The sequence below is a fragment of the Cornus florida genome, unplaced genomic scaffold, assembly GCF_030987335.1.
Source record: "Cornus florida cultivar Cherokee Brave unplaced genomic scaffold, ASM3098733v1 CherokeeBrave_3.0.0_Hap2_Chr05, whole genome shotgun sequence".
Lineage (NCBI taxonomy): Eukaryota > Viridiplantae > Streptophyta > Magnoliopsida > Cornales > Cornaceae > Cornus > Cornus florida.
Window position 1 is genome coordinate 63,159,498 of NW_026775575.1, and position 24,782 is coordinate 63,184,279.

Here is a 24,782-nt window from a genome sequence, read left to right on the forward strand (position 1 = left end):
AGTAATAATTATCTGATTGTCATTTTCCATTTCTAGTTCCTAGATGATTTCTATTCATGCTAATTGAATATTGTATATAAGCAAATGAAAGCCGGCCTTTTTTTAAGTTCCTTGATTTCTCCCTATTTGTTTAAGTTCAGTCTACATTTATTCCGCATCTATCTCCAAATGTGGCTCTCTTATGAGTCTGCTTTTTATATCAAATCATCTCTCTACTCTCCCCCTATAAAAGAGTAAACCAGCAACATAACACCTTATACAGAACTAGGCATGACGACTTTTAGAAGGTGTTACATTTTTCTTACTCATATCCTTTTTCTTTCTTTATTTCCATTGAAGATCACACCATCTTCAGCAATAACAGAAGCAGAAGCACTTCTCAAATGGAAGAACAGCTTGTTGTCTTCTTCCCTCGATTCATGGTCAGTTGCCAATCTCAAAAACCTTTGCAACTGGACCGGCATTCTCTGTGACACTTCTGGATCTGTCTCCGAGATACACCTCCACGTTTCAAATATCAATGGAACACTTAACCAATTCAGTTTCACTTCTTTTCCAAATCTCGAGCATTTCGACCTCAGCTATAACAGCCTCTGTGGGCCAATTCCACCTGCTATTGGCAATCTCTCCAAGCTCACTTTCTTGAACCTGGCCGACAACTACTTCTATCACAGCATACCTCCAGAGATTGGATTGTTGACTAAGCTTCGGTACCTTGGTCTTCAGAACAACAATCTAAACGGTACCATCCCGTATCAAGTTAGTTATCTTCAACAGGTGCAGTCCTTAAGCCTTGCATTTAACTTATTAGAAACTCCAGATTGGTCAAAGTTCTCGGCTTTGCCATCATTGACATTCTTTGACTTAACATTAAATCTACTTACATTGGAATTCCCAAGTTTCTTATCTAATTGCAGGAATCTGACAACGCTCAAATTGGAAGATAATAATTTCAAAGGCCCAATACCTGAATGGGTGTTCACCAATTTAAGCAAGCTTGTAAGTCTTTTACTCAGCTATAATTCATTTCTGGGGCCATTGTCATTGAATTTTTCCAAGCTTTCTAAGCTAAGTTCTCTTTCAGTTGACAACAATGATTTCACTGGCCCAATTCCTTCTACGCTTGGCCTATGTACTGATCTCACCATCTTGTCTCTAGGATCTAATTCATTTACTGGGGCTTTGCCTTTGTCCTTGTCCAATCTGACCATGATATATGACTTGAGCGTATCCAGCAATTTTCTTTCTGGTGAGGTCTCGTCTTTTTTCTTCACTAACTGGACTGAGTTGACATATTTATTACTTCAGAACAATTCCTTCACGGGAAAAATCCCACCAGAAATTGGCTTATTGACAAAGCTCCGATACCTTTGGCTGTCTAATAATCAACTTTCTGGCTTGATCCCACATGAGATTGGGAACTTGAAAAACTTGTCAACCCTAAGCCTTTCAAAAAACCTACTCTCAGGTCCAATTCCTCCTACAATAGGGAATATGACACTTCTGTATTCTCTAGATCTCAGAACTAATCAATTGACTGGAGAGTTACCTGATACCATGTCTACACTAAATTATCTAATAACCGTCTATCTTAGCGGTAACGAAATCTCAGGCCAACTTTCACCCAAGTGGGGAGAATTTGCAAGGCTCAAATTTTTACGGCTGGATGGAAATAAAATTTCTGGTGAAATCCCAGTTCAGCTAGGAAATCTGACACAATTGACCCATCTCGTCCTGGCCTCAAATAAATTGAATGGAGATATACCATCAACTTTTTGCAACTTGAGTTCTCTTCAGATTCTTGATCTATCAAATAACAGCATGGGCAGTGTGATTCCACAATGTTTGGCAAACTTCAGTAGTGCACTCTCTGTGCTGGATCTGCGAATGAATCAATTTCACGGACCAATTCCAGCAACTTTCACAAGGTGCAATAATTTGAGGAATCTCGGCTTGAATGGCAATCAATTGGAAGGGTCGGTACCTGATACTTTGAGCAATTGTAGAAACTTGGAAGTTCTTGACCTTGGAAACAACAAGATAAGTGATACATTCCCCCATTGGGTGGAAAATCTTCCAGAGCTGCACGTTCTTGTGTTGCGGTCTAATAGATTTCGAGGTACAATAGGCACTTCCACAAGTAAACTACCCTTTCCAAAGGTGCGAATAATCGACATTTCTCACAATGAGTTCAACGGCTCGTTGTCAACAAAATATTTCAAGAATTTCAAAGCTATGATGAATGTTGATGAACATAAAGTGGGTCTAGAATACTTGGGGGACAATTATTATCGAGATTCAGTGACTGTGGTGGTGAAAGGGCTAGATCTTCAACTGGTGAGAATCCTAACCATCTTCACAACTATTGATTTATCGAGCAATAATTTCGTAGGGGAGATTCCGGACTCCATTGGAATGCTTCATTCACTTCGGTTGCTCAACTTATCTCACAACAATCTTGTAGGACATATTCCATCACCTCTAGAAAATCTGATTCTGCTTGAATCATTAGACTTCTCTTCAAACCAGCTAGTGGGAGAGATTCCTTGGCAATTGGCAAGGCTAACATTTCTTTCAATCCTGAACCTTTCTCAAAATCATCTCGTTGGACCAATTCCTCATGGTCAACAATTTGATACATTTGAAAACAATTCATACTCTGGAAACCTGGAATTATGTGGTTTGCCGTTGACAAAGAAATGTGGAGATATTGAACCACCGCAGCCACCAATATTGCCACATCAAGAAGATGATTCAGCTTTTGAAAGCGGATTAACTTGGAAAGTTGTCGTGCTGGGATATGGATGTGGGTTTTTATTTGGATTGGTTATGGGTTGTCTTGCCTTCTTAACTGAAAAACCAACATGGTTTGTAAAGATCATTGAAGGAGAAAAACTAAAAACTAGGAAAAAATGGAAGAAGAGTGGTCAAGGACGGGCTATGAATAGAAATCAGGGAGTACAAAGAATAAACTTGCACTAGTAACATACATGTTCATCGACTGTCACTAGCTAGTAAGCTGTTTAAAGTTGCTTTCTGATTTATTTGTGGTGGTTTGTATTTGCTGTCAGTTGTGCTGTGGACGATAATTGTGGAAAGTTTGAGTTTTTAAATAAAATCTGTGTCTTTCTAATTTAATTAGCTTAACTTAATTTAGCTATTAATCAATTTATCACATGCAAGATAAAATCAAAGTAAAGCAAAATAGAGTTTGAGAGATGACATTAGGATTTTTAGTGAGGAAATCCCAATTGGTAGAATAGAGCAATTGTTATAGAAAAAATTTCGTGGACTGTGCAGTCCAGAGCAAAATGATCCACTATGTTTGAAACAAAATACAATGAACTGACTCCGGCTCACACCCTGTCGTTCTACCAAAAACTAATTGCTGCCAATCCTCTCGCTTTGCAACGTCCCGTCCAACAGCTCTTGACTTCAGGTCTACTCTTGATCTCTGTAGAAGGAATGCTGGTAGATCAAATAACACTCCTCGAATGTTTTGACCCTTCCAAGGTGTGATCGCTTCACCCCTTCAAGATCTGAATTTAATATAGAAGAAATAGATCTGTTTTATTTGATCGTTGTCGATGCAATATTTAATGAACTTTGAACATGATCACGATCAGAATTGAACAACACCCTAAAATCACTCTTGTGTTTATGTGTGTGTTCAATAAATAACAGCAGAAAAATCATATTTGATTTTCTGCAAAATATCTCTTAAATAGGTTTTTAAAGAGTCAAAAGTTTTAATGCAAAAGCCATATCAACTTAGATGTAAATCAAGGTTTATATAGACTTTCAAAGACCTAGATATGCATAGGAAAAGATAAATTTTGTGCATAAGTCTTTTTGGAAAGAAGTCTATACCAAGTAGGAAGTTCAGACGGAACATGAAACAAATTACCTAAACTGTATCAACTTCTTGAACTGGCAGCCACATATGGAACCAGTTCTCAAAGGACAGAATGTTAATATTCGAAGCAAAAGTTCTTGAACTAGTACAAGAAGTAGGTACTGGTTCCCAAAGAACAATTTCAAATAGAAAGGTTTAAAACTTTTAGAAAAAATCTTATTTTGGTAACTTCGAAGAACATACCATGTATGTATAGTGTCCTAAATAGGATTCAACTTCCTCAAGTGTTGTTCATACATTTTTCGTAGCTATCAGTTTATCAAACTTAAACAACTTTTCAATTCCGTAACCGATCTCGATCTTGATTTTGAAATTTGAAAATTACAACTCGATCGGACTTGTTTTGAATCCTAAATTAGACAATTACAAAAATTATATCTCACGATCTCCTCCTTTGGCAATTCCATGACAAAACTCTAAAAACAACAAGTAATATACTAATGCAGAAAAAATAGATTACAACTTGAATGTAACACGGAATTTTTATTCTCTGTTCTATTTTCTTCTTAGATGAAAATTTCCTCAGTAGAACCTGTAGTGACCTAAACCCGAGAATCTGAATCATTAACCGGTTTCTTAACCGAATCTGAGGTCATCTAAGGGTAACACGGTCATTTTCATAGTTAGAATATGATTCATACACCTTATTAGTCTTTATAATGTCCAATAGTATCATTGAATAGGCCAAAATTGGACAACACAAGAAAAGAAAGAAAAAGAAGAAGCCAACAGAAATCAGTTAACGTGTACAGGCTACACGTCGACCGGTTCATGAAAACCGGTCGATGCCTGGGTCCTAGTCGTCGACTGGTTTGGTGTTGAACAATAACTTGGGCTACTGCCCAAAAATTTGAGATACCGGTCGATGTCTGGGATGCCACACATTGACTAGTTTTTTGCTGGGTAGATTTTAAGTCCTTTTTGTGTGTCCGGGCCATTGGCAACATCGTAGACTCGTTTGTAACATTAAAAATGACTTTAAAATGGTTTTAAAACTTGTATAAAGTGAGAAAAATGTCGCATACTTGAAAACATAGATCCTTTGTTGAAAACGCTATTGGACTCGACAGTTTTAGTTATATATGATATAATATCTTTGCTAGTGTTCAAACCCGACTCATTTAGTCAATTTTGATCCCGATCTTTAGTTTGAGATCAATTGTTCTCCATTTTGTTGGAGGGATGGAAAAAAGGATGGAGATATATTGTAGTAGGGTTTAACAAACAAACTTTTGGAAAAGTTAAGAATGTAAGTTATATATTTGTTGGTTATAACCTTCTTTATCTCTCCTCTTCTCTTTCCAATTTTCTGAGCGGATAGGAAAATACAAATGAAGAAGGGATGTTTTATCCCTCCTTGTTTCCTTTTTTATCTTTCTTTCCCTCATACCAAACGTGAATGAGTTATTTTATCTCTTCTCTCATCCATCCCTCCCTAATCCTTCCACCCAAACACACCACAAACCGTTAAGGAGACAAATTAACTATAATTTCAAATAATCTTTAATAAAAGAGTCATGTGATCAAGACTTCTAAAGCTTATTCATAAAAACATTCCTGTAAGGACATTGAATGAAAAATAGATAGAACGACTCAGCTTAGTAATAAAAATCAACATTTCCATACCAAATATACTGATAAAAATCATAAATCGGTATATCCGTACCAGCAAGAGGTCATGGTCATCCCACAAAAATAAAGGACCTAGTTCCCCTCCTACTTGGAGGGAGCATGTGCATCAAATTACACGGTTTTGGTGTATAGACACCGAATCCAATATAAATTATATGTGGGATGACATATGTGCACCAAAACAACTCAGGTCCAAAATACAACTAAGCAAGCCAGATTTTTAGAAAAAAATAGTAGTGAAAGTGTCGCAGCTATCGCTAGAAGTGAATTGTTTGGGAGCCAAAAACTCTTAGCTTCGCGGAGAAAGCGTCTTAATACATATCAATATATCATCCAGCAGTTACTCTGTTTCTCTAGTCACTTCCCAGAGCCTCGATAAAAAAGAGTTCTCCATTAGGCTTTGTTTGGGTTGATGGAATTGGAAAGAAAACAAATAAAAGGAGCGATAGTGATTTTCATGTTTGGTTTGTTAACGAAGATAGAAATAATAATAATAATGATAATAAATTAAAGAGATTTAGAAGGATAGCTTATCGTCTTAGCTCCATGAGTTTAGACTATCAATTGTTCCTCCATTCGCCACACTCCTCAAATTAGATCTTCGATGAATGAAATTCACAAGTGAGAAGGAAGTTGGTAAGTGAAGAGGGAAAACAAATCTAAAAACCATATTATATAAATATATATTGTGCAAGATGGGAGGCTAAATTTGAGCCTACCTAAAATTTATTGCAATTGTCAAACTGATTATCCAAAAACTAAAACCCAGTTTAAATTGTGTCCCCAATACTTACCATTTATTAAATTATCCAAAAACTCAAACCCATTTTAGAGTTTTGATGCCTGACCTAAAACTCCACCCTTGGGTTAATTACCTCTACTCTATAGTTAATAGCTATGGACTTCTCACACAGATACATGACATGGAGACCATGCTTGCTTCCCCATCATCATCACCATAACCCTTTATTCCTTTGTCACCACCACCACATTTCATCTTACTGTCCACTTCATGGCCATCTTCTCCAGCCAAACAGTTCCCCACCCCTCCCCCCCATGCCCTAAATTCACTACAACTGGTTCAATGAAAAATATATATATATATATGATTCAAGTATATAAGAACTTGGCCTTGGTGTCTCATTCGAATTCTCGAGTGCAAACAAAAACAAAACCAAAACCCAACCTGCACTATGAGCAGTGCTACCTAAGCCAGGGTTTAGGTTAGGGAGAGTTAGCTCGAGCCGATCTGAGTGGTGGATTTGGCCTGATTAGTATTTAATCCAGTCAAATTAGGACCTTGCACTGTTGTGGACACATGTCTGTGTATACAAAGAATGGTTAACGACCTAAAGAGTAAATGAACACAAAAAAAAAAAAATAATAAATAAATAAAAAAAGGTTAATTCCACTTATACCCTCTGACCTTTGCCCCCATATCTCACTCACACCCCCTCTATGTTTTAATACCCCCCCCCCCTCGGTTTTGGTTTACGTGGAAAATTACCCCCTGCCGTTAAACAACTAACGGTGTGTGCTGAAGTCAGCATGAGAACATTTTTAAAAGGTCAATTTTGCCATTCTAATATGTAAAATGACGTCTTTAACCTCATTCAATACAAAACTGATCCTAACAACTCATTTTCCTCCATTTTTATTTTATTTTTACCTTTTCCTCCATTTCTCAACCCGATAGAACAGATCCTAACCCCACCACTATTACCATGCAATGGATCTCCAATGACGATCGATGAAACCCACTAACCAATTCACTTCATCGACGATTCTCAAACCCAAGCACGTAACCAAAGTGGTCGTCGATATGGTTCTGGCCGACGATTTGCAGAAACCATTGAAGATCTGCAACTCCATTCCTTTCCATGTTGTGACACTCTCCGAGATTATCGCCATCATGACTCTCTTCGCCTTCTTTGTCTACTATTGAATTATGTGGCTTAAAAATTATTACAACCCAATTTGCACAAAGCTTACAAGAGAATGAAGTATATTGGCTACAGAAGTGTGATGGTGAAGCTTCCAAATTGGCTTCCAAAGGAAGCATTGAAATTCTTGGGCAGCAAGTGTCATTTGGCTTCCAAAGGAAGCTTTATAATATACTTGGACACCAAGTATTTTTTGGGCTATATATAGCCTTGCACATATTTGATGAAAGGCATCCGAAATCATCAATTGAGTGAGTTTGCATCAGTATCATTTGGAGTGAGGGAGCTTGGGTGTAACTAGGTTTTGGATGTGAGTCACTTTGCTTTGTATCTCTTTATTTTCATAGTGAAATATTGTTCTGTCTTCTCCCCATGGACGTAGACATAGTCGAACCACGTAAATTCTTGTCTCGTTTGTGTGTGTATGCGCCTATTTATTTTCTTGTCGTTAATTTTTCTCTTTGTTTTCATAAACTCTTATTCGATTCTTATTTCATAACAAACTAGTATCAGAGCTCGGGTTCATGTATTGTGTACGGATACTGTTCACGTATACAGTACTATTCACAGGTGCTGTTCATACGTACAGTACTGTTCACAGATACTATTCGGGTATTGTTCACAAATACGGTACAATTCACCAAGAAATATTTTGAGGAGTTTTTTGAGATATCGATGTCATGACCCGCCAATTCTAATAAAATCCTCAATTCATTCAAATCCAAATACATCAGGATACTCTCATTAAAAAAAAAAAATGCCCTCTTTTATACAAAGTCAATTTCCTCAATATACACAAAAATTCTCCAAATAAATAAAATAAATCCTGCAACGCCGACTCTTCCACCTAAGCCCGAAACTAGCAATCCACGTTCATTTTCAGTACCTGAAACTGGAGGGTGGTGAGACGAAAAGTCCTAGTAGGAAAAACCATAACAAAAATTTCATGGAGATTTAATAAAACAGCTTCACAAAATATACATATTCAGGTGAATATATAAACAAAGTACATATGCATTTAATTAAAACATTTAATAAAACTATTAGAAGCAAAACCACTCCAAACCATTCAAAGTATAGAGAATCCTACACTGAAAAAAGGATTTTCCTCACTGGATCATCAAGTCACCAAGTCTCGGCCTCCTCTGTAAACTCCCGGCTCTCTTTCTATCCTCAAACTCTCTCTGTCTTTTTCTAATTTTTCCTTCTGTTTTATTTTTCAAAGTCACAAAACTGATACTGATATTTAAAGACAAATCCACTGACACTCATAACTACTCACAATACAAACGCTAAATCAAATATCACAATATCAATTGGTGGACCCCAACACTTTATTTCCTTACATTATCTTTTCCGTATCTTCCCCATATCTTCTAAGTCCATCAGATGCCAACAAACCCATGTGCAAAAACAAAGCCAAAAAGTCATGCCCAAATAATATTATTGTGGGCCCCACTAGTACACAATACTATCATCACAAATTTCTCTCTCCTCCCACCTTCGGTCGACCTCCACTATTTTCCTTCTTTTCTTTGTTTTCCATAAACAATACACTCATTTCAAACATATCAGACAACCCCACGTGAAAGACTCAATTTAAAGAACTTATGGCAACAAAAATTTCTTAGTGGGTCCCACTCACTTATTGTTCCTTTCTTTCTTCTTTTTCCCTTTTTCTTTTCTTTCTTCTTCCCACCTACTTTTGGCTACTGCTCTCTTTCCTTTTCCATCTGATTACATAATATATATATATATATACAAATTAATATAACATAGAAATCAAATCAACCATTAAACATCTCTTTCCCACTCCCACTAAATTCGATTGGGTGCATCTCCTTTCCATCATCTCATACATTAAATATATATATATATATATATATATATATATATATATGTATAACAAAAGAAAAATAAAAATTCATTTACATCATTAGGTGAGACCTGTGCCAAACCTTAATCTCTTACTTTCTTTTCCCACGCCTGGCAACTCTTCCTTCCTTCAGACAACACACCAATATATATATATATATATATATATGCATTAACTTTGTCACAAAATCAAACCCATCAGCTTCTTTCATTACCAATAATTAATTTAGACAATCTAAAAATCATGAAATAAATATAATTTCAACTCTTAAAAATCCGAGTTGTCATAGTCGACCAGATACGAGATTGAGAAATTTGATGGCAAAATTAGGTTCAGTCTTTGGTGCATTAAGATGTGGGCCTTGCTGACTCAGCAAGGTCTAAAGAAGGTGTTATTCGGGAAGGACAAGTTGCCAACAACTATGTCCAATGAAGATAAGAATGAGGTCGATGAAAAGGTGCGCAGTGCGATTCTTTTGAATCTAGCTGATGAGGTGCTGCGTGAAGTTATCGATGAAGACACGGCGGCAAAGTTGTGGCTGAAATTGGAGAGTCTGTATATTACGAAGTCTCTCACTAACAGACTTTATCTGAATTAAAGACTCTACACCCTTTGTATGAAGGAAGGTACGCCTCTTAAGGAGCATATTGATAATTTCAATTCTATTATTATAGATTTAAAAAATACTGATATTAGAATTGATGACGAGGATCAAGCCCTTATTTTGTTGTGTTCTTTGCCTCCTTCCTATGAGCATTTTGTTGCTACATTGTTTTATGGAAAAGACATTATTAGTATGGAGGATATTAAATCCTCATTGAACTCGCAGGAGTTGAGGAAAAAGGTGTCTGAGATTATTGAAGATGAACAAGCCGAGGGTCTATTTGTAAGAAGCAAAAGTAAGACAAAAAGTTTTGGTAGTAGGGTATATCTAGATCTCATAAAAATGAGGAATGTTACAACTGTCACGAGATAGGGCACATCATTAAGCATTGTCCCAAACTAAAGGCAAAGAATGGGAATGGCAAAGAGAAGGTCCGAGAAGCAACTTCTATGGCAACTACTACAACGAATGATTCAGAAAGCGACGAATATGTTCTCATGACAACCTTGTGTTCAGGTTTGTCATTTAATGACAACTGGATTCTTGATTTTGGTTCTTTCATTCATATATGTCCCAGTAGGGATTCTTTCTTTTCTTATAAAGAGGTGAAAAGTGGTTCGATTTTGACAGTGGACAGGAAAGCTTTCAAAATTTTGGGAATTGGAACAGTTAAGATCAAGACGCACAATGGGCTGGTGAGAATATTGTCAGATTTGTGACATGTACTGGATCTGAAGATGAATCTTATTTCAATAGGTGTGCTAGACTCCAAAGGCTACAAGGTTATAACAAAGGGTGGAGTAATGATGGTCGTGATGGATCTCTCGTGGTGCTACAAAGCACCAAGGTGAAAAATTTGTATCTTCTCCAAGGGAATACAATAATAGGTGGAGTTTCTACAAGGCCTTCTACAGTTAGTAGAAATCTGCGTTCAGGTCTTGGCAAAAAAAGAGTTAGAAAGAAGAGTTACGATTCTAGTTCTCAAAAGGGTTGTGAGGGGACTATACAACGTGATGGGAGAATAAAATTCATTTTCAGATGACAACTGAAATTGCAGCAGTCCTTACAAGGAGGTAGACCTATGAGGACAGGTGTGATATTGACTTGCAATAATCTTGGTGGTAATAAGATAGTCCATTCGAGTGCCATTAAGATGTGTGGGAGGCAAGTAGTTGGTCACAATAAAGATGTGACGAAAATTCAAGGACGTTATATTCTCCACAAGGGTGAGAAGATGACTTTTCATTACCAACCGGTGGTTTGTGGGCGGTTGGATAAGGTTGGTAAAGGAAATGTCAAACTTAGAGTTTCCGATGTTGCTTTGGAAAGTATTTAGAGTTTGACAGAAATACTGGAGGTATGCTTGTGGCTACGCAAGACATGCATGGGTTGAAGAATGAGAGCCCGAAGGTTAAGTTTAAAGATGACTCAAACTTAACTAAAATTCTTAATTAATTTGTTTTGTGGAGAAGATAGGTTGTTTGACAGAGATACAGTGGCTTATTTGGAATTTTCGGCTAAGGTGGAGATTTGTTAAATTATGTGGCTCAAAAATTATTACAACCCAATTTGCACAAAGCTTACAAGAGAAGGAAGTATATTGGCTATAGAAGTGTGATGGTGAAGCTTCCAAATTGGCTTCCAAAGGAAGCTTTGAAATTCTTGGGCAACAAGTGTCATTTGGCTTCCAAAGGAAGCTTTGTAATATACTTGGACACCAAGTATTTTTTAGGCTATATATAGCCTTGCACACATTTGATGAAAGGCATCTGAAATCATCAATTGAGTGAGTTTGTATCTGTATCATTTGGATTGAGGGAGCTTGGATGTAATTGGGTTTTGGGTGTGAGCCACTTTACTTTATATCTCTTTATTTTCATAGTGAAATGTTGTTCTGTCTTCTCCCTGTGGACGTAGGCATAGCCGAATCACATAAATTCTTGTTTTGTTTGTGTGTGTGCCTATTTATTTTCTTGTGATTAAGCTATTCAATCCTTATTTCATAACATCTACCTTTTCGATTTCTTCGGTGACGGCTTTTTCTACACCTTCACAACTCGCTCTTCCCTTGACGCCAAAGAAGAAAAAGAGGTTGACGAGGTCGTGGGTTATTGCCCAGTTCCACTTCCACCTCCGATTGCTTCCCCAAAACCGAAGTAAACTGTCCAATTTCCCCACCTTCATCGGAAAAAGACGAAAAAAATCATCAATTTAGTTGTCTTTGACAAAACCCCGTCATACACCCCCGAAACCAAGCTCAGTGATTGCCACCGAGCGGCTGCAATTAAGCGTGAGACATTGCAGATGATCACTGAGAAGTCGATTTCTGGGCTGCCATTGAATGGGTTCGATTACGATTTAATTTTGGGGCAGTGTTGCGAGATGCCAATTGGGTATGTTCAGATGCCAGTGGGTACTGTCGGTACTCTGTTGCTCGACGGCATAGAATACTCTCTTGCGACCATAAAAGGGTGTATGGTGGTGAGCACGAACAGGGGTTCAGGGCAATCATTAGCTCCTCACAAAATATTGAATTTTGTTAAGTGTTTGAGATATATATATATATATATATATATTTACAGAAGCCTCACAAAAGTCATCAGTTGCAATCATTAGCTCCTCACAAAATATTGAATTTTGTCAAGTGTTTGTTTTTTGTGCAGGTTCATATACGTATATTTGTCTGAAGGGTGTTTTTTTCTTTTCGATTTAGCTCCAAAATTTTATTAATATTAATATATAATTGATGGGTAAAGTTGTAAAATCATGCAGTTCTGTTAGTAAAGTAAACGGCTATCACAAAGAGGGGGTGTAGGTGGAATATTGAAACGTAGAGGGGTGTGAGTGGGATATGGACAAAGGTAAGGGAGTGTAGGTGGAATTAACCCAAAAAATAATGTATAAAACACACACGTGTCTATAGACTATATGTAGAAAACACACATAAGATCAATAACACCTTTTAGGGGTACAAGTTGGATGAAAGCCTAACCCAAGTTATAAAACCATCAGCAAAAGTGCAACTCGACCTAAACTTCAACCTAAAAATTTTATTGAATCAGTTATAGTGATGACATGGTATTATTCACGGCGGAGTTAGGGGCTAGTAAGGGCATGGTCCCCCCAAATTTTTTGAATTTTTTATTTCTATCCCCTAAATATTAATTAATTTATAAATATTACCCCTAAAAGTCATTAAAAATTTCAATTTGACCCCTCAATTTTTTCAGAACAATTACATATTGACCCAAAATAGAGAGTTTGAAAATTAGCCCTAAAATAGAGAGTTCAAAAATAAATTTAATATGTGTCTTCTTGAAATTTTAAAAAAGTTATATTTGAACTCTTTTAACTATGCTTTTAAAAGCTCGAATATTGTAAAGAAGTTAATTATTATTATTATTATAGTTGTTATTGTAACACATTGTTAATTTATTTACATTTACACATGTACAATATCTATAATATTAATTCAACATAGAAAAAAAAAAGAAGATAAAAATTACTAATGTTCCATCATGTTTTATAAAAAAGGTTCAAGCATTTTTTGTTAAACATTTTTGTACAATGATATCTACCAAAAAAAAATATATCTAGGATTATATAACAATCTTTATTGATATCTTGTTTAATTTAAAATCATTTTGTTTAGTTAAAAATTCATTATTTTTTTTTCTAATATTTCGTCTTGGTATTCAAGTGAAATTAAAGTACTCAAATATTTTTCTTCCAAAATATGTAGGATCCATCCAACTTATTTCTGATCGATCCAACTTTCTTGGATCGATCGAAGAAAAGTTAGATATTTCGTCTATTATTAAGTTATATTTTTCTCCTTTTTGAATTTTCTCAAAGTATACATACTATGACTAGTATTTATAAAAAATCATATTACAAACCTAAAATTTCTGGCTTCGCTCCTGGTATTACCAATTTATTAAATACTGTCATGTAGTGATAATACCCACTAAAATAAATAAAACATTTTTCTTTATTTGACATGATACAATTAATTGATAACAGAGATAATAAAGTATTAAAGGTATAACTCTAGTTCGTTTGAATCAGAGTTTGGATGAAAAAAAAAAAAAAAAAAAGCTTCTCAATAATACTCAAATAAAAATTATGGGTTAAAAAAGTCGCAAAAGAAGTAATCGGTTAAAAAAGTCGCATATACTGTAACGACCCGAAAAGATACCAAAGTAATAATAAAAATCTATAAAAATTTTGGCATGACCTCCGCAAAAAATGTCCCTCAACAACCTGTTGAAATACAAAAAAAATAAATGCAATGGCCTCACTAGGCCTTAAATCTAACTTATCCTGTCCCAATGCACAATTCAGATATTATACTACATTCCCAAAATGGTTACATACATACAAAAGTCTCGTTCCTCCATCTCATCCAAACATGGAACCCACTTAAGTTACATCAAATTACAGTCCATAAAATGTAGCTAGAATTAAAAGTCCATAACTTACAACATTATACTAATTAAACTAAAGTGTCACAAGGTAGTTAATATTACATTTACAAAATACTAGAGTCTAATACAAAAGACACCAAAATAGAATGGGTCTTCAAGCTCATCTAAACCTGTGGTGGACCGTCGTCCGCCACCTCTTTTCCATATCCTGAAAAAATGTTAAAAATAAGGGGGTGAGCATAAGCTCAGAAGGAAGTGTCTAAGACACACTTCTTATGTCCCCGTGAATTCATACAATGAATAGATAAAAAGTGAACGGGATCATACCATCAGAAAACACACATTCTCAACCACAATAACAAGTATATAACAAATATCAACCAATCACAAATTTACCACGATGTCATGGAGTGCAATGTTATGCAAATGTCACTCCCCATTTCTGAAACAATTCCGTTTCAACAACCAAACCATTAGTGTAGTCCAACCCAAGGCACCTCCATGGCGTCACGAAAGGAAGGTTGGTTAACTATCCACGACCGCAAGGCACCTCCAAGGCGTCGCATCCGGCCTAGTTAACTCAATTACATTCCCTTCTAGACTACACCAACATCACGGACCACTAGGCGCCTCCTAGGTGTCCAGTTTTCGCAACACTTTTAGAAAATATTTTCCCCAAAACAATTTTATTTGTTCTAACAATTATTTTTCCCCCTTTCTCTTTCCCAATTGATACATGAATGCTTCATACTTCAAATTATTAATTTAACTATATGTTTTCACACATTTCCGTTTACATCATCATCACAATTTAATGAAAATTTATAAATATTCATTTTATTTATTTATTTATTTATAACCATAACACCCATTTTTCTTCACGACAATAAATAAATAAATAAATAAATAATCATGGAACATACAACACATCAAATACTAAGCATGCTCATTTACTGTAATGAAAATAGACATGTATATGAACTCAAATAATACATAGAATACAATTATCATTGTAATTACACATAACTATAACAACAACAAGCTAAGTAATTAAAATTTAGCATGCTTAGGATCAAATTTAAGGGAAAAAATTCACCAAAGGCCAAGAAATTGTAGATTAGAACACCTCTACCTCAAATTGATGAAAACCCCCAATTTGAGCCTAAAAGCCTTAGAATTTCGAACTCCCTAGATTGCACCAAAACTGAAATTGTTGGTACTCACACGTAGAGCTCGCCCTGCTCTTCGATTTGCTATAAATAGCACCCAAAAATTCCAAGTATGGGAGGAGGAATCAAAGCTTGAAATTGGAAAAGAAAAAGAAAAGAAAAGAAAAGGAAGCTTCTGGACAAAGATGCAGAGAGAGAGAGAAATTGGTCTGTGAAATGGCTTTATGCCCTTTGTGGTGTTTTTAATACATTAGTAGGGCCCACTTACTTTTTTTAAAAAAAAACTTTATAACTTTAATATATATATATATATATATATATATATATATATATATTCATACCCATTACATTCTCCCTAACTTTAAAAGATTTCGGCCCCGAAATCAGGCCATACCTGAGGGAGAAAACAACTCTGGATACTTGGAGTGAACCTCCTGTTCGAGCTCCCAAGTAGCCTCCTCAACTCTATGATGCCTCCAAAGAACCTTTACCAACGGTATCATCTTTTTCCTCAACACCTTCTGTTGTGTGTCAAGGATCTGAATTGGTCTCTCCTCGTAGGAAACATCCTCATCAATGTCCACATCAACCCAACTCAAAATGTGAGACAGATTTGGCTTGTTCTTCCGTAGCATCGACACATGAAGACATTATGAACCCTGTCCATCTGTGGTGGCAATGCTAGTCTGTAGGCAACCTCTCCTACACGGTCCAAGATCTCAGAAGGTCCAATAAATCGTGGCGACAACTTGCCACTCTTCCCGAACCTCATCAACCCCTTCCTTGGAGAAACCCGAAGAAAAACATGGTATCCCACCTCAAAGGATAGCGGTTGTCTCCGCCTATCTGCATAACTCTTCTGTCGGCTCAGAGCTGTAAGCAATCTCTGTCTGATCAGCTTAATCTTCTTAGTAGTCTCGAGTACAATGTCGGGTCCTAAGACGACTGTCTCGCCACCTCAGTCCAACAGACAGGAGACCTACAAGGTCTATCATACAACGCCTCAAATGGAGCCATCTGAATACTCGCCTGATAACTGTTGTTGTAGGCAAACTCAATAAGTGGAAGGTGATCCTCCCAACTACCACCCAAGTTAAGTACACAGGCTCGAAGCATATCCTCCAAGATCTGGATAGTACGCTCTGACTGGCCGTCCGTCTGTGGATGAAATGCAGTACTAAGGTGCAACGCTGAGCCAAACGCTGCTTGAAGTCCTTCCCAGAACTTTGAGGTGAACTTAGCATCCCTATCCGACACAATAGCCACTGAAACTCTGTGCAATCTCACAATCTCTTTCACATAAAGTACACCAAGTGCCTCTACGTCATCTGTTGCCTTAATAGGCAAGAAGTGAGCCGTTTTGGTCAATCTATCAATAATGACCCATACGGCTTCATTTCCCCTCCGTGACCTAGGAAGACTTGTCACAAAATCCATTACAATCTCCTCCCATTTCCACTGCACTACCGGCAACGGCTGCAATAAACCAGCTGGTCTCTGGTGCTCGGCCTTCACCTGCTGACAGGTAAGGCACTTAGCTACAAACTGTGCAACATCCTTCTTCATTCCATTCCACTAATACTGACGTCTCAGATTGTGATACATTTTGGTACCACCCGGATGAACTGCAAAGCGGCAAGTATGAAACTCCCGTAAGACGTCCTCACGACAAACTGTAGGAACAACCAACAAACCCTTAAACCGTAGACCTCTATCTGCATGTAAGGTCCAATCCTTCACGGTCTCGCCACTGGAGATCAAAGTGTAATTGGCATCCAAATCTGAATCCTCTCTTTGTGACTCAATCACCAGTCTAACAAGAGTGGGTTGAGCCACGAGACTAAACAAGAATACTAACTCACTGCCATCATCATCCTCCAAGCAATACAATCCCATTTCAGCCAAATCTTCCAGCATCTTCCATTTTCGAATGACTAAACTAGCCAAAGTCCCACGAGATTTCCGGCTTAAAGCATCAGCTACCACATTTGCCTTACCAGGATGATACTGCAAATTAAAGTTGTAATCTTCTAAGAATTCAACCCATCGCCTCTGTCTGTTGTTTAATTCCTTTTGGGAGAAAAGATACTTGAGACTCTTGTGGTCCAAGAACACCTCAAATCTCTCACTATACAAATAGTGTCTCCAACACTTCAAAGCAAATACAACTGCCGCTAACTCTAAGTCATGAGTAGGGTAGTTAAGCTCGTGAGTCGTCAACTATCGAGACCCATAAGCCACTACTCTATCATCTTGCATCAGTACACAACCCAAACCATCACGTGAGGCGTCACAATAGATCACATAACCCAAACCACGCTCAGGTATCACCAACACCAGAGCCGTAGTCAACCTTATTTTCAACTCTTGAAAGGAAAACTCACAGGCCTCATTTCATGCAAACTTGATCCCTTTCCTGGTCAATCTGGTCATAGGAGCTGCCAAACGGGAAAAATGCGTCACAAATCTCTGATAATAACCCGCTAGGCCAAGGAAACTCCGGATCTCAAAGACATTCTTAGGTTGCTCCCAACTCAAAACTGCCTCTATTTTTGAAGGATCAACTGAAACCCCACCTTCCGAGACAACATGTCCTAAAAATTTCACCTCTTATAGCCAAAACTCACACTTTTCATACTTGGCGTACAAACGGTGCTCCCGTAGAATCTGCAACACTATACCCAAATGAACCTCATGCTCCTCCCGAGTCTGTGAATACACAAGAATATCATCCACGAAAACTACCACAAACTGATCCAAGTAATCGTGGAAGACATGGTTCATTAAATCCATGAATGCCGCCGGCGCATTGGTTAAACCAAAAGGCATAACAAGAAACTCGTAATGTCCATACCGCGGTCTTTGGAATATCCTCATTTCTAACCCGTAACTAATAATAGCCTGACCTCAAGTTAATCTTCGAAAAACAACTGGCTCCCTTCAATTAATCAAATAAATCATCTATCCTTGGTAAAGGATACTTGTTCTTGATGGTGGAATGATTCAACTTTCGGTAATCAATGCACAACCTCAAAGAACCATCTTTCTTCTTAGCGAACAAGACCGGTGCACCCCACGGTGACACACTCGATCGTATAAAGCCTTTCACTCTCAAATCATCAAGTTACTTTCTCAATTCTTCTAATTCAATTGGTGCCATACGATACGGTGCCATAGAGATTGGCGCGGTATCAGGCATCAAATCAATAGCAAATTCCACCTCTCGGTGTGGAGGTAACTCAGTCAAGTCCTCTGGAAACACATCTAGAAAGTCATGCACAACCGCTGGATAATCAACCCCGTAAAACTCAACGTCATCATCGGCAAGAAGACTAGCCAAGAAGAATGTCTGCCGATCTCGACCCCTAACACCATAAAATGAATGAATGAGAGGATCACACTGATATCCCATAAAACAAAAACAATCCCCATTCGGGGTACACACTGAAACTCTGCCCCTGAAACAATCAATGACAGCTCTGAAGGATGACAACCAGTCCATCCCAAGAATGATGTCAAATCCCGTCATCTCAAGAAGGATGAGATCGAACTCAAGAACACGTCTGGCAATTGTGATGGAACAACTCCTACAAACTCTACTAAGAGCATCTGAACCCCCGATAGGCGTGTCAACACAAAGCGGTCTGTCTAACTGACTGACCTCCAAACCCAATGCCCATGCAAATGATGAAGTAATGAATGAATAAGAAGCACCAGAATCAAACAATACACGAGCCCAAGAATGGGACACAAGAAACATACCCCTAACAACTGAAGGACTGGATGATGACTCGGCTGGAGTGAGTGTAAACACACAACCCTGGGTCCTCTGCCCCTGAGAACTGCCTGCCTGATAGCCAGACTGCTGAGTAGGTGCACTTGAAGAAGCTCCCCTACCAGGTTGAGAACTCTGGGCTGACATAGCTGGCTGAGACGGCTGAGGTGGTGGTGGTGGTCGAAACCTTGACTAAACTGTGGCAGACTGCATCTGCCTCTGCTGTGAACCTCCACCTCTGCCCAAACCACTGCCCCACTATGGACAATCTTTCACCCTATGGCCCTGCTGGCCACACCCGAAACATCCACCAGATGCCACCTGAATCTGAGTACACTGGGACTTGTGATGCCCTGGCTGCCCACACTTGAAACAAATCACCTGAGCTACCTGAGTCTGAGTGCATTGGGACTTGTAATGTCCTAACTGCCCGCATCTGAAACAAGTAACATTCGGTCTAGAAGACCTCATGGACACTGAAGCTGTGGGTACAGATTTGACTGGCTGTTGTCCCCTGAACCCTAACTGCTCATGCTTTTGCTTTTTGCTTGATTGACCCTCGGTGAAAGTACTCATACCCCTGTTGTGCTTGTAGGACTCCCTGATAGCCTTGTTGTCCTTGCTCTTAGCCTCAACCACTAAAGCCTTTTGCACTGCTTTTGCATACTCTGTCGGTTCTGAAGCAGCTACAATTGGCCTAATGGTAAGATCAAGGCCATCAACAAATTTCTCTATCTTTCCTTCTTCATCATTAGCAATTCCCAATGCAAACCTCAAAAGTGATGTAAACTTGTTTTTATACTCTGTAACTATCATGTTTCCTTGCTTCAACCCATCAAACTCCTTCTTTAGTACCCTCCGTTTAGGCGCCGAAAAGTACTTCTCAGAGTACAACTTCTTGAAAGTAGCATATGTCATAGTATCCAGATTATGGGTGTGAGAAACGGTCTTCCACCAAATCTCAGTATCGCCCACAAAATTGTAAGTAGCCAATGTAATCTTCAACTTTTCCATTGCCAAATTCATGGCATTAATATGTGTCTCCACCCTATCTATGAAACTATCCGCAACAAGCGGATCTGGACCGCCCTCAAACAAAGTTGGCATCAATTTCACAAACTTTGCAATGTGGTAAAGAGTATTTTCTAACTCATTTTTCTTTGGAGGTGGTGGTGGTGGTGCCGGTGGTGGCACAAACTGTGACGATGATGCACCTGTCGGTCGATATGCATAAAAAATAGCCTCCTGAACGGCTAACCTCAACTGCTCCCTATTTATCTGAAAAGGTGGATCAACGGTCCCCCTCACTTGTCCCTCTCTTGGTGGGACCAAATCACGCAATAAGATATCTTCCTCAACTTGCTCCTGATCCCTTTCCACGGGATTGGAGCTAGAACTTTCCTTGGGATTCCTTCGTGTTGCCATGAAGCTATAAGAAAAGGAAACGGATCAATTACGATGACACTAAAATACGCACGAGAACGGAGTCCTCACACGAATGACTTAACAAGAATGGAAACACATAAACACCTTCCATACTTCCAAAATACCCAACTAAAGATAAACATAATCATAATAATATACAACAACATTAACCACTTAACACGTAATGATATAAGCATTTAAACAATTAAGCATGCCTTTCAAATAATTAAACACCTTAACACATAAACATACAAGCATGCAATCACATAAGCAATTAAACAAGTAAGCAAATAACTCAACTCCCCATGCAATCCTAGGTAGGCCTCTACCCGTCGTCCTAATGGTATTCGAACAATCGCACTGATACCAAATTTGTAACAACCCGAAAAGATACCAAAATAATAATAAAAATCTATAAAAATTTTGGCATGACCTCCGCAGAAAATGTCCCTCAACAACCTGTTGAAATACAAAAAAATAAATGCAATGGCCTCACTGGGCCTTAAATCTAACTTATCCTGTCCTAACGCACAATTCAGATATTATACTACATTCCCAAAATGGTTACATACATACAAAAGTCCCGTTCCTCCATCTCATCCAAACATGGAACCCACTTAAGTTACATCAAATTACAGTCCATAAAATGTAGCTAGAATTAAAAGTCCATAACTTACAACATTATACTAATTAAACTAAGGTGTTACAAGGTAGTTAATATTACATTTACAAAATACTAGAGTCTAATACAAAAGATACCAAAATAGAATGGGTCTTCAAGCTCATCTAAACCTGTGGTGGACCGTCGTTCGCCACCTCTTTTCCATATCCTGAAAAAATGTTAAAAATAAGGGGGTGAGCATAAGCTTAGTAGGAAGTGTCTAAGACACACTTCTTATGTTCCCGTGAATCCATACAATGAATAGATAAAAAGTGAACGGGATCATGCTATCGGAAAACACACATTCTCAACCACAATAACAAGTATATAACAAATATCAACCAATCACAAATTTACCACGATATCATGAAGTGCAATGTTATGCAAATGTCACTCCCCATTTCCGAAACAATTCCGTTTCAACAACCAAACCGTTAGTGTAGTCCGACCCAAGGCACCTCCATAGCGTCACGAAAGGAAGGTTGGTTAACTATCCACGACCACAAGGCACCTCCAAGGCGTCGCATCCGGCCTAGTTAACTCAACTACATTCCCTTCTAGACTACACCAACATCACGGACCACTAGGCGCCTCCTAGGCGTCTGGTTTTCGCAACACTTTTAGAAAATATTTTCCCTAAAACAATTTTATTTGTTCTAACAATTATTTTTCCCCCTTTCTCTTTCCCAATGGATGCATGAATGCTTCATACTTCAAATCATTAATTTAACTATATATTTTCACACATTTCCGTTTACATCATCATCACAATTTAATGAAAATTTCTAAACATTCATTTCTTTTATTTATTTATTTATAACCATAGCACCCATTTTTCTTCAAGACAATAAATAAATAAATAAATAAATAATCATGGAACATACAACACATCAAACACTAAGTATGCTCATTTACCGTAATGAAAATAGACATGTATATGAACTCAAATATCACATAGAATACAATTATCATTGTCATTACACATAACTATAACAACAACAAGCTAAGTAATTAAAATTTACCATGCTTAGGATCAAATTTAAGGAGAAAAATTCACCAAAGGCCAAGAAATTGTAGATTAGAACACCCCTACCTCAAATTGATGAAAATTTTCAATTTGAGCCTAAAAGCCTTAGAATTTCGAACTCCCTAGAGTGCACCAAAACTGAAATTGTTGGTACTCACACGTAGAGCTCGCCGTGCTCTTTGATTTGCTACAAATAGCACCCAAAAATTCCAAGTATGGGAGGAGGAATCAAAGCTTGAAATTGGAAAAGAAAAAGAAAAGAAAAGAAAGGGAAGCTTCTGGACAGAGACGCAGAGGAGAGAGAAATTGGTCTGTAAAATGACCTTATGCCCTTTGTGGTGTTTTTAATACATTAGTAGGGACCACTTACTTTTTTTAAAAAAAACTTTATAAGTTTAATATATATATATATATTCATACCCATTACATATACATACATATGTCTGCATTCATGTAACGGAGGACACTGAATGAAAATGGATATAAATTGCTGATTCAGCGGTAGTGATAAAGATGAGTGTTCGCATGACCCATCATCATCAACTGCGAGTCATTGTCATCCCCACAAAACACAACCAAGAAAAGTGGTGCTGAAGGTGGAAAAAGTAGTCTACTATCTTTGATTTTTTTTATTCTTTAATCACTATCTTTGATTTTTTTATTCTTTAATCACTATCTTTGACTAAAAGTGGTGCTAAAAGTGAAAGCTTGAAAGTTGGAATGGGGCCCGATGAGCCCATTTGAAAGGATCTTAATCATTATATATATATATATATATTTATATATATATATATATATATATTGCATAAATCGAATAGTTTTAGTGACATTTGTTACAATTTTTGGATGTTTTGAAGATTCTAATTTTTTAAGATAGTTGGTTTTTAATACGAGTAATTTTTTTTTTTTTTTTTTTTTTTTTTTTTTTTTTTTTTTGTACTGAATTTTTAAATTTAAAAGAGTATTTCAAAATTAGTACAATTATTTAATAAAATAAAAATGTCAAATGGTAGGCAAATGATAGTTTATGAATGTTGTAGAGTTGTTTCGAGGTTAGTGTTTTCCATGTATATTTAAGTGTCACGTTTTGACTTGCATCTAATTCTAATATTTAACAAAAAATAACAAATAAATAAAAAATAGTCTATGAAAGTTATAAAAAGTAATAAAAAAGAAAAGAAAAAAAAAAAATTTATTAAACATATAATTTGAGATATTCTAGAAAGATGGATAAGTATTTTGAGATCAAAGGAGTAGAAATTAAAATTTTTTTTTTTTTAATAAAGGATAGCACAGTCATAATAATAGTGTTAACACCTAAAATTAATTCGAAGCAATCATGCCACGTGGTCAGAAATCATGAGGTTTGAACTTTGGGTCAACCCATGGTCATCAGGGCGAAAGATTAATTTCTAATCATGGTGATCCGATTTAAGGCTGAGAATGAAGAAGAGTGGAATTTTTAGACCATTAAGACTGATATGAGGTTTTAAGCTCATAACAGGCTATGATTGAGAGTCTCAGTCACTATGGTTATGACTCTCAGTTACTATGGTCATGATCATGAGTCTTAGGCCAAACCTTCTCAGTCATTATGGTCATGAGAGTCTCAGTCTTATGATCATGAGTCTTAGGCCAAAATACTCTCAGTCACTATGGTTATGACTCTCAGTTACTATGGTCATGATCATGAGTCTTAGGCCAAACCTTCTCAGTCATTATGGTCATGAGAGTCTCAGTCTCATGATCATGAGTCTTAGGCCAAACCTTCTCAGTCACTATGGTCATGAGAGTCTCAGTCTCATGGTCATAAGTTTTAGGCCAAAACCCTTCTCGGTCGCTATGGTTGTGAGAGTCTCAGTTATCATGATCATGAGTCTTAGGCCAAAATACTCTCAGTCACAACCTTCTCAATCACAACGGTCATGGTCAGGAGACCCTCAGTTATAATGGTCACAATCCAAAGTCTCTCCAAAGACTCATAACCAGCCATGATCAAGAGTCTCGATCGTTATTTCTCTCGGTCACAATGATCATAAGACTCTCGGTCATAATGGTCATGATCATGAATCTTAACCAAGATTTCTAGTCACTATGGCCATGATGAAGACTTATGACCAAATTTGGTCATGATCAGGGGTCTTGGGTCATTATCACTTGAGGAATCTTTGGGGTAATTCAAATGAAGACCGGTTGTGAATCCCAATGTTTCAAGAACCCAACAAGTCAGGTCTAGAAGTTTGAAGAAAGCTTGAAATAGAAAAGGACAACTTGACAATGTCATAAGTTCAGAACTACAGATGGAAGGTTCTCACCAACATCTGATG

At 37.3% G+C, this 24,782-nt stretch overlaps 1 protein-coding gene across 1 annotated transcript; it reads left to right on the plus strand.

Moving 5' to 3' along the window:
* The first annotated feature begins 270 nt into the window (after positions 1-270).
* On the plus strand, positions 271-2,982 carry LOC132309356 (receptor-like protein 53). Its single transcript, XM_059807672.1, has one exon. The coding sequence runs from the start codon at positions 271-273 to the stop codon at positions 2,980-2,982; it is 2,712 nt and encodes a 903-aa protein (XP_059663655.1).
* Positions 2,983-24,782: the final 21,800 nt, after the last annotated feature.

Excerpts from the sequence above, each read along its gene's own strand:
- LOC132309356 (XM_059807672.1), top strand. The coding sequence starts at position 271 with ATGACGACTTTTAGAAGGTGTTACATTTTTCTTACTCATATCCTTTTT.